Source organism: Salvia splendens, unplaced genomic scaffold (assembly GCF_004379255.2).
Source record: "Salvia splendens isolate huo1 unplaced genomic scaffold, SspV2 ctg202, whole genome shotgun sequence".
Taxonomy (NCBI): domain Eukaryota; kingdom Viridiplantae; phylum Streptophyta; class Magnoliopsida; order Lamiales; family Lamiaceae; genus Salvia; species Salvia splendens.
The window spans coordinates 44,865-63,415 of record NW_024598840.1 but is presented as its reverse complement, the minus strand read 5'-3'; the positions used below and the strand labels follow the sequence as shown (position 1 = coordinate 63,415).

At 38.7% G+C, this 18,551-nt stretch overlaps 3 protein-coding genes and 1 long non-coding RNA gene across 4 annotated transcripts; 2 read left to right on the top strand and 2 right to left on the bottom strand.

The window, feature by feature from the left end:
• Positions 1-5,287: 5,287 nt before the first annotated feature.
• LOC121789294 (norbelladine synthase-like) lies at positions 5,288-6,007 on the bottom strand. The gene is made up of 2 exons (XM_042187774.1): positions 5,766-6,007; positions 5,288-5,686 (listed from the first exon to the last, which is right to left on the bottom strand). The coding sequence occupies exons 1-2, from the start codon at positions 5,947-5,949 to the stop codon at positions 5,388-5,390; spliced, it is 483 nt and encodes a 160-aa protein (XP_042043708.1). The 5' UTR covers positions 5,950-6,007; the 3' UTR covers positions 5,288-5,387.
• A 3,271-nt stretch (positions 6,008-9,278) lies between these two features.
• On the top strand, positions 9,279-10,347 carry LOC121789293. The gene is made up of 3 exons (XR_006048017.1): positions 9,279-9,401; positions 9,785-9,848; positions 10,311-10,347. It is a non-coding gene; the product is annotated as an uncharacterized LOC121789293 (long non-coding RNA).
• An 818-nt stretch (positions 10,348-11,165) lies between these two features.
• LOC121789301 (norbelladine synthase-like) lies at positions 11,166-11,563 on the bottom strand. Its single transcript, XM_042187780.1, has 2 exons — positions 11,392-11,563; positions 11,166-11,302 (listed from the first exon to the last, which is right to left on the bottom strand). The coding sequence occupies exons 1-2, from the start codon at positions 11,561-11,563 to the stop codon at positions 11,166-11,168; spliced, it is 309 nt and encodes a 102-aa protein (XP_042043714.1).
• A 1,548-nt stretch (positions 11,564-13,111) lies between these two features.
• On the top strand, positions 13,112-18,551 carry LOC121789300. Its single transcript, XM_042187778.1, has 3 exons — positions 13,112-13,262; positions 14,185-14,258; positions 16,650-18,551. Exon 3 carries the CDS (start codon positions 17,589-17,591, stop codon positions 18,549-18,551), a length of 963 nt encoding a protein of 320 aa, XP_042043712.1. The 5' UTR covers positions 13,112-13,262; positions 14,185-14,258; positions 16,650-17,588.

Here is an 18,551-nt window from a genome sequence, read left to right as displayed (position 1 = left end):
ACAAACACACAGTATATCAACTTCCAAGTTTCATTATCACACGACTTGTTTTCACAACTATAATCGGGAGAAAAGAGAGAAGAAAACGGAGACGACGACCAGATGAGAGTTAGCGATCAAGAGTGAAAGAAGTTGGAGGCTGAATATGATGGAGAGATTCGAGAATCTGATGTGGGATCGGACAGCGATGGCACCAAGTAGTAGGGGTTGCCGGAGGCGGCGGTAATGAGCGGTCGGACGAGAACTTCCGAGAAAGAGAAGGAGAGTTCTTGCGCGATGCGGAGAGGGATGAACAGGCTGCACACGGAGCTGCGAGAATACGAAAACATCGGCGACGGCGCTGCAATTCGGAACGTGGGCAGCGGCGATGGAGCGACCAGGCTGAACGGAGGCGGCACAAACCGCCGAGAGGGAGAAGATGGGTGGCGATGTTAAGAGTTTTAAAAGGAGGAGGAAGGTGTTGAGTGCGGCGGAGGAGCCGACGGCTCTGTGCAGTGGCGTCGGAGCGACGGAACCGGCGGAGAAGCCGACAGCAGCAGCGACGATCCTGGGCAGCGGCTGACGACGGCTGCGGCCTGACCCTGCGACGGCGACGCCGGCGAGGTGACTTCACAACGGCGGTGGATGGCGAAGTTGGAGGAGCGACGGGAATTGGGGGAATTGGAGCCGGTTTTGTTGGGGAAAGCGAAGAGAGAGAGAGAGTGAGGCGCGGAGGATGGTGGATTATAATTGGGCTTCTTTGTTTTTTTTAAAAATGGGCCATGTTAATATAATGGGAGGTTTTGTTCGGTTTGGGCCCTAAATAAAATTGGAGGAAAAAGTTGGGCCAAGGAAATAAAGGAGATGAATGTGTTAAACTTGGGCCAGCGTTTAAGAGCTTCAAGGATTGGGTTGAGGAATTTAATTGTTACGAAAGAAGTGGCTGCCTAGCGATGTTACAGTACACGAATTTCAGAATATCCCGAAGATGGTAATGTGAACATCTTATATGATACATGCGTTCCTCTGAATTAAATTATTTTCTTAAAGTTTAATGTTTGCATATTATGTTCTTTTAAAAAGGTATTTTGCATGCTATTTGAGAACGGAACAAATTGACAAGTTGAGGAGTTAAGCTTTTGAGGTGGGCTTTCTTTTTAAATAAGGACTATGTCCTAAGTATATTTATTTTTGCGAAATATGTTTGTCATGCCATATTTTTGTGTTGCTATGAGACCTATCTGAAGTGGCTTTTGCCATGTATGGTTAATCGAATTCGGGTCTGACTAGGGAGTGAGTCCCTATTCAGGCTAGTGTACACCCCGTAGATCGTGCGCTATCTCTTCGAGTTGGCCGGTCTAGTGGCTTGGAATGTGGCCACATTCCTTGTCATGTATGTTCAGATATGGTATGGTGATGTTGATGTTGTTGATGTTGATGTTGAGGTTGATGGTGATGATGATGTGGTGAAATGTTTTAGTGACTCGGGCCCTTTCAAAGTTAAAACCCCGAGGTCACTCGTTAATGGCATGATAAATATTTTTATTGAAAATGTTTTCGGCATGAGTCCACTGAGTGCATCAAGTACTCAGCCCTGCATGTATTTTCTCTATGTGCAGATTGAGCTGTGACGAGCGCGGTGGGTGTTGAGCATAAAAGTGAAGAATGTCTATCAAATGTCTAGAATATGTTGTGTCTTCATACATAGCATTATTCTACTCTCGAAATGATTCCGCTAAATATTGTTTCTTTTGAGTTAGTGTATTATTGAGATATTTTCATTTGGAGTTGTTGATTGTTGAAATGATACTCTGATTTTATTCGAGCTATTCTCATTTGTTTCGAGCTATGGTCGAGTTGTGTTTGTTTTCCCCCTTCTTCCCCGCTTCTTTAACCCTCCCCTAGTCGCGATTTAACCCGTGTTTTTCTATCCTTAGAAAATGCGGGCGTGACACACTAAGATGCCGTAAGGACCCTAGCACACCCCATTATATATAGGTATATATGAAGGGGTTGGCAGCGGTAGCGTTGCGCTTGTAACGGACCACATAAACTAATCTATTTAGCAGATTATTTAGATAAATTCTATTCGCATAATTATCACATGTATCATGCTCATAACTTGAATTTAAACATGTTTTAGCACAAATAATTCCTAAAACATGCTTACTACGGAGTTAGCCAAATTACCTCGTTGATTCTCTTGAGAATCGAAGATGGCTTGCTTCTTCTCCACGTGAAGATCTTGAGTACTCGACCTTGGATCTTCTGACTGGTGTCCCGGACTGTAAACTGATATTTGTGTCGGCAAATCTCACCAGAATACTAGGACTTAAATAAAGAAGACAGACAGAATTCTGCTCATGGAAGGAGAGCAAAATTTCGACTCCCTCTAGGATAAGGGGGGGACGAAAATTTGAGTAAAAACAATAATGAAAAAGTTTGTCTTCTGTCTCCTTTATTCTCCTATTTATATTAAGTCGCATATTGGGCCCAGTCAGGTATTTAAGGAAGAATTTGGACATGGCCTCATCCAATTAGCTTTTTACTAATTAAATTGAACCCATAATTTAATTCAAGCTTATATTGGAATATTACGAGCAACCACAACAGAAGTAATATTGCACTGCCTTTCCAAATCCGAAATTACAAGTATTCCGGGTTTCCTTTAATTTGTTTAATTCATTTCCCGCTCTTAAAATAGAAACATCCATTAATTAATTAATGTCTGCTATGGGCTTAATTAATTAACATATTTTTAATCTCCAAGAGTGGACTTACCAAGAAACTCTAATTTATTATTCATAGAGTAATTAAACTCCAACTAGCTAGGTTCCGAATAATAAAACCTCATTTCGAGCTCCTCTTGTGGATATTATCAAACGAGACTCTCCTCGCGCACGATTCAACATAATAGCAATCCTAGATAATGATCACCACTACCCAATATACCTGGATCGTTGGGTGACGAAAAATCCGCACCTTTGGTAAGTCAAAGTAGTAGATACTCAATATCGTATGCTCAATGCCAACGTACATTGATTAAGAAATTATTTATCAATACCTCATCTTTCAGTAGATAGCATAAAGACTCGTCTTGCTGTTTGATCCATTCAGTGCTATACTACACCAACGTCATCTTATTTCAATATGGCTTAGAAATAATCGGACTGACATTGCAACATTTCACGATAGGTAGTCTAGGCCTATCTAGGTTGTGAAATTATTATTTATCTTTGTTCAGAACTGACCGCGTACCTTAAATTGAGCGCAGCCCACAAAAATAATCTATTGCATTACTTGGAAAAGAATAATTAGAGTTTTACAGTATTCATTCACTCGAAAGGTGATTTCTAATATACAAACCCTAGCAATATATATATAGATTGAAGTAATTACTCCTAATTAAATCCTCCAATAAAAAAAATCACCAAATATTCTATTACTATTCACAGTTTTATGGTCAACTTAATACTAATTTAAAAATATTAATAATCACAGATAAATTTCAAGACCAATTAAATGCATTCCATATACTACTCATTTTATCTATCCATTCCATGTTTGTTTCAAGTCTTTTATTCCCTTAATCAAATTCTAAGTTACTATTTCCACTAGTTACTTTATACTCCGTAATTACTAATCTTACCTAGTAAATCCTCAAATTTAGTTTAACAACGATAGTCATTCTAAATCATATTTCTTTTACCAAATCTTATAAATAAAACTCATTAACCTTATCAACTAAATTTCTTTAATCTCAATTATTTGCAATCGTTAGAATATGCTTCAATCATCAATTCTAGTCTCATTTCTATGGTTAATCCACTCATATAATCACACTTAGTTATTAGTCATTACCATATTCAATTCCTTACTCAAAAAAACATCTTTCACTTCAATATTCCAATCAATTTTCCAAAATATATCAAATGACCATTATAAATACTAATAAATTTATTTTAGTCACTAAATAAGATATAATATTCATTTTCAACAACAATTTGACCAATTAAGATTCATAGATTAATGCACTAAGATAGTCAGTTCATACCCAAAATCATACATAGGTTCAACTCAATTTAGTTCAATGGAAAAACTTATGTTTCCGACGCCTACGGACAAGGATTGATAGATAAACTCAAAACGTAACACACACCTTATTTGACAACCAACGAGGTCGGAAAATTTTTACCTCATAACCTATCATAAGTTTCAAATAAAAGGAAAATAGGATAAAAGAGAGCCCTACCTTGATAACCATACGTTGGTTCGACTGGTTCAAAGCGTCAACACAAATTAAGTGAAACTTTCATAGATTGCAACTTTTTCTTCCTCCTTTGATTACTAATCGGTTGATTCTCCAAAGTGGGGTGAATAGTAGGCTAGTAGCTATATTTGATTTTATAGCAAGAGCCACATTATTTAATTAATTACGAATAGTAAATGACAAATGGCACTATTTTGATCATTCATATTCCTTCTAGATGATTCCATGTATAATTGTCTTGATTGTAGTAGAAAAAATTTACAAACCTAAAAAAATCGTGCCTCTCGAAGAGTTTTGGGGATAAAAATATACATAGCATCTTTTATGCAAAATGTCAATTTCTCCCTTCTATTGTATACGCTATATAATTTCTGATTTAATTCTATTTTCTTGCTCAATCTTACTGACGTGATACATGTGTAACCCCAATTCTATATAAAATAACATTCAGTGTTGTGCACAAATTATTAGAATTTCAGCCTAAATTGACAAATTTGTGTAGAAAGGAATTTTCCAACTAAACCCTGATTTGGGGTGTTACAATTATGTCTTGAACTAGTCTTTTCAGCACAACTTTTTCGAAGCGGACTGCTATTTGTTCAACAATCGTTGGCCGCCAGCGGTCCGCTGGGTCGAATGCTCCATATTTTCATCTTCGAGTTTTAGCTATCTTTTTAGGCTCAAATTTGCACATTTCTCACAAAACACGTCAAAATACCAAAATAGATAAAATATGTAATTATTGGACATGTAATGCAACATTGATACTCAAAATGGACCAAATAAAGGCCCTAAAATAGTGCAAAAACCGAGCGTATCAAAGAGTATGACTCCCATTTCATTTCAATTCACTTTCTATTAACATTTTTTAAAATTCGTGGTGGATAAAGTGTGACTTTTAATAGCTAACGTAAGGAGTAGGATTTTCTTGAGGCAGCTTTTTCAAGATTTCATAGTTATGAGTTGATAAAATATGTAGATTCATATTGATTGTTGTTATTAAAAGTATGGAAAAAGAGAAAATGAAATACAGAGATATATAGTAGGAGGATAGAAATTTATTTTAGCAAACATGAAAGTAAAACACGCAGTCCCAAGGTAATAGTAGATCAATTGTCATTGTTGCAGCTATAGTTGATCAATTGTCATTGTTGCGGAGCAAATACTTAGCACAGAGTAGCATGAGGCCAGTGAATGGTTTAATGGAAGCGATTTCAACATTCGCTGCAGCTTCTTCTTTGAGCTCGTACTCGATCGTAGATCGAGTTATACACTGCTTCTCGTTTCCCTCCACCTCTATCACATTGAATCTCATACGATACAACGTGAACCCTAGATCCAGAAATCCACCTTCCACAACCTCTGCCTCCTTCACACGCTTCTCGTTATCCACCACCATGAATTTCTCCTTGAACGACTTCATTCCCCCTCCCATCCCTGCTCAATTAATCAATTAAATTAGTAGGATAATTACATAAATCTAGCGGAAGTTGATTGAACTGAATGTGGATGGTACCTGGACGGAAAACGACCTCGAGAATGGTTCCGGCGCCGCCGTCCCCTTGGACGACGTCGACCCGGCTGATAAAGTCGGAGTTGGCTTCCTCCGCCACTTTGGGGAGCTGTAGAGTACCGTAGAGCTTCCACGCTTCAGTTGCCGGTACATCAACCGTCATCTCAGCGGACATTGTTCCGTACATCTTCAATTTCCGGTTGTGGCGGATGTGATGTCTATGCACTACAGAGAGAAGTTGAGATTGAGAGTGTTATTATTTATAAAATAAGGGCGTGGTTGAATTGGTAAATAGGGGCATTCATAGTGCATTTAACGGCCCAATATAGTGTTTGATTTGTTGGTTAAATTTTCTGTGTGACTCGTTTAATGGGCAAGGGCCCGTTGAATTAAGGCTGAAAATGACTGCTTTATTATCATGAAAAATTCAGTGATAATAATATGTGCAACACTATTTCAATCTTAAATTACATACAATTTACAAATATAGCCCTCGGCCGTAGAAATATAAAAATCATCTTTATTAGCTTTTAAACATCACTTGAAAAGACTAGTTCAAGACATAATTGATATATTTTCATAGGTGAAATAATTATGCGACAAATTCAACCATCACACTAATAAAAATATGAAACATCTATGTCACTAGTAATCTGGTGGATAACTTCGACCTGAGCTCGATTAGGATGGTTATGCCGGGGGCGGCGCCGCTGGGGAAGGAGCTGGAAGCGGCTATGCTGAGCCGCGTGTCGCATGCGGTTTTTGGACAGGTGAAAAGTGAAAAATAACTGATATGCCTAACTTCATTTTTCATGTCCTTCAAATGATCATTTAATACCAGAAACACTAAATTCAATTTAATTACTCCCTATATTTGTGTTGAGATTATAAGAATTGTACTACTAATTGATTTACTTTGTTTTACTCTAAATTCAGTATTAGGAAAATTAGTCGGGTAGGTGGAGGAATGTGAAGTTAGGTCGGATTAATTTGTCATTACTCCTCATTGATGTGATGTATATATATCTAATCGATTCGAATCTTTATCATGGTACCACTTGCATCTAATACTTTGACAATTTTGAATTATAATATAACTAAATATAACTTACGAAAAAATATAGTATGGACAAACAGGCTAGGAAATTTATGTTTATTAGTCAGCCCATGAATTTATTATTTCTGTCCAATATCATGAATTCCTTGTGGTCTACCTAACCCACCTAGAATAATGGACAAACGGGCTAGGAAATTTATGTTTATTAGTCGGCCCAGGAATTTATTATTTTTGTCTAATATCTTTGAATTCCTCGTGGTCTATCTAACCCACCTAGAATAAAAAAGTATATAAATTATGATAATATTATTATTATTATCATACATGGCTAAGTACATAACTTCTTGTACAAATTTTTAACATGCATGTTACGTGGTAGCAACTGCAGATATTTGCAGCCATTCTATAATTAATTACACAATTTATTGAAATTATCAGACTAAGATGGGATCATCACTATAAAAAAAGGGGTTAAATAAAATGAAATCAAATTAAGTATGCCATTCTATTGTTCAATAAATAAATGTTGAATTTGTTGAAAATTCGGTGCAATTTCTCTCTCTAGGAACCGTGCATTTAGTTATATTATAAATCAAAATTGACAAAGTATTAGATGCAAGTGGTACCATAATAAGGATTCAAATCGATTAGTTATATATGCAATACATCAATAGGGAGTAATGACAAGTTAATCCGACTTAACTTCACATTCCTCCACCTACCCAACTAATTTTCCTAACACTGAATTTAGAGTAAAATAAAGTAAATCAATTAGCAGTATAATTCTTATAATCTCTACACAAATATAGGGACTAATTAAATTGAATTTAGTGTTTCCGGTATTAAATGATCATTTAAAGGACAGTGAAAAATGAAGTGAGGAATATAAGTTATTTTTCACTTTTAACCTGTCCAAAACCGTCTGCGACTTCCAGCTTCTTCCCCAGCGGCACCGCCCCAGACAGAACCATCCTAATCGAGCTCAGGTCGAAGTTATCCACCAACGGAATTATTTTTGACATAGATGTTTCATATTTTTATTAGTGTAATGGTAGAACGTGTCGCAGAATTATTTCACCTACTGACATAGATCAATTGTTGTAACACCCCCTATTTTGTATTTACATTCACATACATACATATATTTATTATAGAGATGGGGTCCTCTTCTATTGCTTATAGCATCATAATCCAAAATCAAGACCAAATCTCCACCCTTAGATTTTAAAATGAGTGGATGAGATTAAATCTTACGATTCTCAATAAATAGTAGACAAAATATCAACACAGTTTTACTGAGATTTCACATGTATTATATTGAAATTTTACATGCAATATATTGAGATTTTATATGCATTATATGAGATTTTTTTATGTATTTGTTGATAAAAAATATGCTTATCAACATATACGAAAACTGAAACAAAAATCATCAAATTTCATCATCCGAACGTCGTCGGAACATATGCAAGTGAGATCTTGTAACGCCCCACTCTCTGAACCCTAATTTTCGAACCATAAAATTTTTGCATTAAATGCTTTTAATGCCGTGAAGTATGTGGATTAAATGATGAGTGAATTAATTGCATGAATTCTTTGTGACCTAATTGCGATTTGGAGTTGAGATTTGGTTTGAATAGTCAAATCCGTTGAGTATATGACGTGGCAGTTGATTAGTCAATACTATTGAAGAAATGACGTGGTCGTTGAATGGTCAATATCGTTGAATATGTGACGTGACCGTGTGAATTATGATGCGGGGTGAAATATATTGTGGTGAATTATTTCCTAAGGGCGAGTGAGATTAAATTCGTTCATCAATAAATATCATACATATTTTTCTTGGAATTTTCGACCACTATGATTTATGGAAAGGAATTCTATTTTCTTGGATTTAATTATTTGCTTGGGATATTCATCCAAATTAAATCCAAAGTCCGATTATTCTCCATTTCCTCCATGAAATTTTCGACCCCTATGCTTATACTATGGAGATTTCGAAAATCTCCTATTTATGGGAGAAGGAATTATTTTATTATATTATTTGATCCCTTATTTATTCCCTTCCATGAATAAATATAAATATCCTAGGAAATCTTACCATATCTAAGGAGATCTTGCCATATCCTATTTAAATTAGGATTTGAATTTAATTCCTTGTGGGAGAGGAATAAAAATCGCCTACTTCCCTATTTTAATAGTGGAAATTTTTATTTTTATTCTGCTCCGTGATATTTTATTCTACTTTGTGATATTCCAAGTAAATTCCAAATTAATTCATATGCTGATTAAACAACGTAGAAGTCGAAATCCCTTATTTCTCTACCAGAATTAACGCCACTTTCTCTCTCCCATATCTTCCCAAATCTTTATTTAATTAATTATGGGAATATATTCTTGCACTCTATAAATAAGAGAGAAAACCTAACCCTAGCCCCCACTAAATACACGCCTACTTCTCTCCCTCACTCCACTCTCCACTCTCCCTCTCACTCTTAATTTTTCTTCTACTTTTCTCCAAGAATTCTTCATTCTTTGCAAAGAATTGAAGTTGAAACTCAAGAATTGTTGAAGAATCAAGGGTAATACTTTGTTCTACCATTCGTTTCTATCAAGAAAAGGTTTTTTTGATCTATCTAACCGATTAATTGGTGTTCTTGAACCCTCATGCATATAGATCGAGCGAAAAGGGAAACAATTGGTGAATTAGAAGTGTTGTGCATGTGTGTATGCCGCGCGTGTGTGCGTGTGTGTGCGTGTGATGTGTGTTGTGTGAAGAACACTCATGCGTGACCATGTTTTGATGATAGATCTGGTGTTGTAGTATGAATAAATTGATATGAAGAGCATGTCTTGATTGTGAATATTAATATAAAACAAATCAATGGGAAAAGGGAAACGTTTGGGGATATGCATGATTTTGAGTCGTTAATCGAGACTGATTTGTGATACATATTATTTAAAGGTGATAATCGCGCTCAAAGCATGATAGCAAAGGGAAGAAAGTACTTGAGATCTAAGCAGTCGAGGTGGGCTTTCTTTTAAAATAAGGACAACGTCCTAAATCTTTATCGTTGAGAATGAAATCTGTGTTTATCATGCCGTGATTTGTTTTGTCGTGCCTATCCGTTGTGGCCTTGCCACTATTATTAAATCGAATTCGGATCCTCGTAGGGCAGCAAACCCTACTTGGATTAGTGTACACCAATGTTAGACCGTGTGCTAGCGTACGGGCTGGCCGGTCTAGTGACCTGGTTTGCGGCCGCATTCTTGTCATGTAGAATGAGGATATGGTAAACGTCGATGAGAAAAATGGTTGCGCGACCGTGACTTTTGAACGAAGGAAATATTTTGGTGCTTCGGGCCTTTCTAAAGATAAAACCCCGATTGACACTTGAAAATGGCATGATAAATAATACTTTGATAAACTGTTTTCGGCATAAGTCCACTGAGTACTAACTCAGCCTTGTATGTGTTTTCCCTATGTGCAGGTTAAGCGGCGACCAGCGGTTGGCGGTGTTGAGCAACTTAATTAAAATGTTGTGATTGTCTTGAAACTCTTATATGGCTCATTTCATGCATCGGTTTAAAGGGTAAAAAGTACGCCACTTGATCTGTTTATTGCGGAAAACAAGTGTTAAAAGTGCAGGAATGCAGCTTGACCAAGGCATCAAGGCTAAACTCAAGTCGGCACAAAGGACGCAAAAGGCCAAGAAATCAGGGAGATTGATGAAGTGGAGTGATCAAGCAGTTAGGCGGGGACCATTGGCAAAGAGAAGAGGACACGTGCCGATACAAAGGACATCATCCTGCTATGAAGGGACCACTGTCTTCTAGAAGGAGGAATACGTGTCGACCAAAGAGACGCGCGGTCCTGGAAGAAAGCGAATATTCGCCGACAAGGTTGTTATCCCTGCTGGAGGATCGCTGCGGCGTGCCTATAAATAGAGGCTGCGACACCACAATAGAGAATCCTTTATCCGCTTTCTAGTTAGTTCTTAGTTTTAGCTTAGTTTAGTTAACTTTCATTCCAGTTCTTAGCTAGCTTAGTTTAGAATTTCAGTTAGTGAAGCGTAAGTGATTCAGTGCGATAGAGGCTTCAGTTCTGTCCGGCACAGTTTCCAGTTTCCGACCGAGAATCGCTCGGCCTTTACTAGCTTTATGTTCTTTCAATTTCGTAGCTAGTTTTCGTTTTGGACGAGATCTATTCTGGAATCAAAGTTCTTTTGTTTTCGGATCTTCAAGTTCACTGTCGTAGTTTAATTTCTCGCTTTTAAATATTGTTCCATGTGCCTAGTTATAATGAATGTTAAAATGATTTACTGTTCCGTGGTTTAATCAAGTAGTTAGTCTATCACATTGAATCTGATACGATACATCGTGAACCCTAGATCCAGAAATCCACCGTCCACAACCTCTGCCTCCTTCACACGCTTCTCGTTATCCACCACCATGAATTTCTCCTTGAACGACTCCATTCCTCCTCCCATCCATGATCAATTAATCAATTAAATTAATTAGGATAATTACATAAATCTAGCGGAAGTTGATTGAACTGGATGTGGATGGTACCTGGATGGAAAAAGACTTCGAGAATGGTTCCGGCGCCGCCGTCCCCTTGGACGACGTCGACCCGGCTGATAAAGTCGGAGTTGGCTTCCTCCGCCACTTTGGGGAGCTGTAGTGTGTCGTAGAGCTTCCGCACTTCGGTTGCCGGTACATCAACCGTCATCTCAGCGGACATTGTTCCGTACATCTTCGATTTCCGGTTGTGGCGGATGTGATGTCTATGCACTACAAAGAGGAATTGAGATTGAGAGGGTTATTATTTATAAAATAAGGGTGTGGTTGAATTGGTAAATAGGGACATTCATAGTGCATTTAACGGCCCAATATAGTGTTTGATTTGTTGGTTAAATTTTCTGTGTGACTCGTTTAATGGGCAAGGGCCCGTTGAATTAAGGCTGAAAATGACTGCTTTATTATCATGAAAAATTCAGTGATAATAATATGTGCAACACTATTTCAATCTTAAATTACATAGAATTTACAAATATAGCCCTCGGTCGTAGAAATATAAAAATCATCTTTATTATCTTTGAAACATCACTTGAAAAGGCTAGTTCAAGACATAATTGATTTATGTTTCATAGGTGAAATAATTCTTCGACAAATTCAACCATCACACTAATAAATATATGAAACATTTATGTCACTAATAATTCCGTTGGTGGATAACTTCGACCTGAGCTCGATTAGTATGGTTATGCCAGGGGCCGTGCCGCTGGTGAAGGAGCTGGAAGCGGCTCTGCTCAGCCGCGTGTCGCATGCGGTTTTTGGACAAGTGAAAAGTGAAAAATAACTGATATACCTAACTTCATTTTTCATGTCCTTCAAATGATCATTTAATACCAGAAACACTAAATTCAATTTAATTACTCCCTATATTTGTGTTGAGATTATAAGAATTATACTACTAATTGATTCACTTTATTTTACTCTAAATTCAGTGTTAGGAAAATTAGTTGGGTAGGTGGAGGAATGTGAAGTTAGGTCGTATTAATTTGTCATTACTCCTCATTGATGTGATGCATATATATCTAATCGATTCGAATCTTTATCATGGTACCACTTGCATCTAATACTTTGACAATTTTGGATTATAATATAACTAAATATTACTTACGAAAAAATATAGTATGGACAAACAGGCTAGGAAATTTATGTTTATTAGTCAGCCCATGAATTTATTATTTTTTTTCCAATAACATGAATCCCCTGTGGTCTATCTAACCCACCTAGAATAATGGACAAACGGGCTAGGAAGTTTATGTTTATTAGTCGGCCCATGAATTTATTATTTTTGTCTAATATCTTTGAATTCCTCGTGGTCTATCTAACCCACCTAGAATAAAAAAAGGATATAAATTATGATAATATTATTATTATCATACATGGCTAAGTACATAACTTCGTGTACAAATTTTTAACATGCATATTACGTGGTAGCAACTGCAGAGATTGGCAGTCATTCTATAATTAATTAAACAATTTATTGAAATTAACCGACAAAGACGGGAGCATCACTATAAAAAAAATAGACTAAACCCTAACCCTAGCATCACTATAATTAATTAAACAATTTTTATTTGCTCCATATTGTGGGATTTTATTTTATTCCTTCCACAATTTAATTATTTTAATTGGTGTGAATTAAACCTAGTACAAAAAATAGACTAAACCCTAACCCTAGCCACTATTTTCACACGCCTCTCTCCTCCCTCTCTTCATTCTCTCCTCACACGCCTCTCTCCTCCCTCTCTTCATTCTCTCCAAAAATCCTCCATTCATCCTTGTTCTTGCATCAATTGGAGTTGAAACTTCAAGGTTCACCAAAGAATCGCATCAATCTTTGTTTCTACCGTTCGTTTTGATCAAGAAAGGTATATTTATTTCACTTTTCCTCATCCCTTCCATTGGAACCTTGATTTTGATTCATTCATGCATATAGTGAGTGTAGAGATCGTAGATCTAAGTTTTAATCGGGGGGAATTGTTTGATTGCACAAGAAAAGATGTGTGTATGCGTTTATGGTTGTATATGAATGAATTTGCGGACGATTTGTGGTAAATGCTATGTGAATATATGAGAATATGATTATGAAATCTTTTTGAAGCATGATTATGTGTTAGAAGCATGAATATATGTGTTTAGATGAATATTTGAGAAACCCTAATTCGAAATTGTGAAGCATGAAAACTGTGGTGTTCGGGCAGTAGATTCTGACGTGTGTTTGACCGAATAAACGTTTGTATTTTGGTGCAAATTTTTAACTGGGTAAATTTCAAGGTGTTTTCTGTGTTGTGTGAAAATTTCAGCCGTTTTGGACGAAAAATGAATTTTTAATGAATTTTTGAATTTGACTGCGCAGTTCTGCCAGAATTTGTATTCTCGTCTAGTAAGTTTCGTTTTTGATTTGACCGACCTAAAGATGTGAGTTTGATGTGAAATTTTAACTGTATGATATTTGATGTGTCTAATGTATTTTTGGAAAATTTCAGCCCCAACGGAGGTCGGATGAATGTTTAATAATTTTTACAAAATGATTGCGCTGTTCTGCCAGATTTCTATCTTACAAAAATAATCTTTGTTGTTAAGTCTTGAAGGATATACATGATACATATGTGTTAAGGAACTCATTCTATGATGAAGTGATGTGTTGTTTATTGATGTATGCTATGGTGTGTTTCCTTGTATTGATAAACGTTTGGGATGGGTAAAAATTAAAGAGACGATGAAAGGAACGTTAGGGCATGCATGATAATGGTTGTGATGAAGGGCTGATTTTATTGTGTTGTTGATAAGGGTTGTCGTGCGTACGTGAGCACAAGGAGCGAGAGTTACATTGAATTGTGTTTTGTGATATCTAAGCAAGCGAGGTGGGCTTTCTTTAAGTGAAAACTCTTTTATTTTTCTAAAGTATGATTTTGGAGCTATAAGGGTGGTTTAAAGTGTTATGTCATGCCATGGACAGTTTTGATGTTGAGATTGTGTGTCTGATGCCTAGTTCGTCTGAGGTTACTCCGTTAGGCTATATGACTTTGTGTGAAACGAATGCGGGTCTGAGTAGGGCCGCAAACCCTATCAGGCTGTGTACACTGGTGGGATCGGGAGCCGTCTTAGCTAGTCGGCCGGTCTCGTGGGCGAATAGTGTGGCCACACTTTCGTCGCACTGTGGATAATGATGTGATTGTTGGTTTGTGATGCGAAAGTGGGGAGATTGTTTGACTGGCCAGTCTATGAAAATGTTTTGGTGATACTCGTGATATTTTCTTTTAAATAAACGTAAAACTCGAGTTTACTATGGTATGGATGACATAACTTATATAAAATACATTGGCATGTGTTCACTGAGTATATCAAATACTCAGCCATGCACATGTTTTCCTTATGTGCAGGTTGAGCGGGATGTTGCAATGAATGTTGAGTCGGCATAGGAAAATTGGATGCGTTGTGTCTTCATGCATAGGCGTCATCCTATGACTCTCTTTTGATAACTCTTTTCCGCTGCTATTTATTGAAACTTATGTCATAAGAATTTACTTTACGTCGTATGGTTTTGGCTGTGTAAAACACTTAGATATTTTGAATTCCGCTGCTTACTTTAAAAACTAAAGCGTTTTGTGGTCTAAACATTTGTTCTTTTAGAAATTAATTGACTTTTGCCTTAAGTGTCCATTTTTTGTGCGTCCCTCATTTCTTCCCCGCTTCTTAGTCCCTCCCTTAGTCGCGATTTCCCCGTCCTTGCTATCCTTAGTAAGGGCGGCCGTGACTGAGTGGTATCAGAGCTTCGTTTCTTTCGCTCTGGTCCGAGAGTCTTCTTTCACCGTAAGTCTAGAATAGTAAACCTTAGACTAGAAGTGTCACGAAGGCTCAACATCCAAAGCATCACGCTCAACCAAAGAAAGTGAGGTATGTTTTAAGTTGTTGAATGAATGTGAGATCGATGTATGAAATTGATGATGATATGATGATGATGTTTGGCAAGTGTATGCAGGTAAATGAACGCTAAGCATGAAGATGAATTGTAATGACATGATTATGTGAAATATGAGCATGATTGCCATGAAAATTTAAGCATGTGTTATGTGCGTGAATATGATGTTGTGATAGTATGATTCTGTGGAGTATGAGCATGATTGTCAAGATAATCTAAACACGTGTGGTATGTGTTAACGTAATATTGTTAAGGTATGAGTATGTGAGACATGAGCACGATTGGCATGATGACTTAAGTATGTGTTATATGTGTATAAGTGATATGACAAAAGCATGTGAACATAGTGAGCCTTTAGGTGTCCTCACATTAGTGATGCGTGACAAGCCTTAGACTTAGCACGAATAGCAAGTTGAAACGTAGTTTGAGGAATCTTCGGTTACTAAAGAAAATCTTCGTCTTCGCGTAGATGGCACGGATGAAACGAACCGTACTTAAGAGCTCCCAGTATAGTGACCGAATGCGACAGGCGATACACGATTACCGAAGCTACGAGAGAGAAGAAGGAAAAGCTCTAGGGGAGGTCGTCGCTCACTTCGAAACCCTGTGGCGAGATGTCCTCGGGTACCATGCGACATCCTATGGTGGCATAAGGAGACTAGTTGAGCTGATGCCCGAGAGTTGGAAAGATTGGATGGAAGCAACGTCCAGCTGATTCACGTGGTACGAACCACGAATTGACGGGATGGATGGCGACATGAAAGGCTTTCTGAAGGTCTTGAAGTGTGCTTTAGTTGACTCCCATTTTGAGCGACCACCGTCGGCAGAGAAGAAGGAAGATGAGATAGTATGGGAGGACAAGCACATGGTCGAGATTGAACTCGTAGCAGGGGGCGAAGCCGGAGCAAGAGCAGGAATGGTTCCGGGCTTCGAAGATGACTATGTGATGGACATGATGGATGATGACGAGGCCCTCCGTCTGATTGATGAGTATCACGGGATAGAGGACCTGAAAGAAGAAGAGGATCCGGAAGAGGAAGAGGATCCGGAGGAAGAAGAAGACCCAGAGGAAGAAAGTTAGCGATAGCTAGTTCGATGTCGTTTTCCTTTTAAGTTGTTAGAACTAAATAGAAGTAGTATGTTTCCTGTTTTTGAGTCGAACGAGTGTTTTGTTTCCTTTTCCGAGCTTCTATAAAAGTTCCACGTTTTGATCGACCTTGCGTGTTTTTTTTTTGGTTTATCGTTTCGTGTCATGTTTAAATGCAAGCGAGTTATGTTTTGGTTTTGATCACAATGAATACTATCAAAGATACTAATTTGTATTTTGGATCAGAATGCCACCGAGACGAGGACGTGGACGTGGACGTGGACGTGGGGCAGGCCGAGGCCCACGAGTGGAAAGTACTGGGGAAGAAAGATCCGAGGGAAGTATCGGAGGTCAACCCCCGCCTCCACCGCCACCTCCACTACAACCTCAAGATAAGGAATACATTAAGACGTTCCGCAAAGAGAAACCCCCAAATTTTGATGGGTTAAGAGAGCCACAGAAGGCAGGGCCTGGATCCGCGAGATCGAGCGCATCTTTGAGTTCATGGTGTGCACGGACAGGGAGCGTCTGGCATGCGTGACTTATCAACTGACTGGGCCAGCAGATCATTGGTGGGAGACTAGACGAAGAACAGTGGACCCCGCCTGCCGAGAGGCTTTGACTTGGGATGAGTTCAAGGAAGAGATATATAATAAGTACGTCCCTATGAGCTACCGACGAGCCAAGACGGCAGAGTTCCACACTTTGAAGCAGGGAAATATGACAGTGTCGGAATATGACCGCGCACTTTGCGAGATGACTCGTTATGCACCTGAGTTGGTGGACACGGATGAGAAGATGGCCGCGAACTTTCACTCTGGCCTTAGGACTGAGATAAGAGTGGCCGTGGCTAGCTGACAAGGAGTTCCTTACGCCGAGCTTTTGAGTTGCACCTTGGACGTAGAAGAGGCACTTCCTAAGAATGAGAGAGTGACAAATCCTACACCACCCACACAACAACAAAATTATCGAGACAAGAGGAAGTGGGAAGGAAACCGAGCCCAGTATGACAACAAGAGACACCATCCTACTTTCCGCCACCCTCAGAATTTTGGCCAACAGGTTGTGCCACAACAAAGAGGAAATCAGCCAAGGACACCTTACTGCAATCGGTGCTCCAAGTTCCACGTTGGGGAGTGTAGAGTCGGAGGCACCCGATGCTTTGCTTGTGGTGGGAATGGCCACATGTTCCGAGAGTGCCCGAACAACAACAAGGGTGGAATGAGGAACGGGCAGGGACAGAGACCACCGCAACAACCACAACCGATCCGGCAAGTCGCCCCACAACCAGCAAGGGCATATGCACTGAAAGGGAATCCAAGACAGGAGCAACAGACCAATAAGGGAAAAGATAACTTGGCAGGTATGGGAAAGATCCAACAACTCCCTATTATTGTGCTGTTTGATACGGGTGCTTCGCATTCTTTTATATCAATGTCATGTGTGAATGCCCTAGAACTTCCTACTGTTAAGCTTGAACCGATTTTGAACGTGTCTTCACCTGTTGGAGGTCTGATTGACATTGCACGAACTTGCTCGAACGTAGAGTTTGTGTTAGGAGAATTAGGAGTAGTAGCTCGACTTTTGCACGTTATGCCTTTGGAGAACGTAGATATAATTTTGGGAATGGATTGGCTGACCGAGAACCACGCAACGATTCACTGTAAGGAGAGGCAGATTTCTTTTCGAGCTCCTGGCGACGAGCCGACCATCTTGCATGGGATTTCCTTGAACCGGCGAACCTCCATAATCTCTGCTTTACAAGCAACCACGATGATAAGAAAAGGGCGTTCGGCGTATCTTGTGTACTTAAACGGAGAAGAAAAGAAGGAATTGAAAGTGGAAGACGAGGCAGTAGTGCGAGACTTTCCCGATGTGTTCCCTGAAAACCTACCTGGACCGCCGCCCGACAGACAAGTGGAGTTTACGATTGACTTGGAACCCGGATCTGCGCCTGTATCGAAGGCACCATACCGAATGGCCCCTAAAGAGTTGGTTGAATTAAAGATTCAGTTGCAAGAACTGCTAGACTTGGGATTTATTCGGCCTAGTGTATCACCATGGGGAACGCCTGTTCTGTTCGTAAAGAAGAAGGATGGAACGATGAGGATGTGCATTGACTATCGCGAACTCAACAAGTTGACTTGA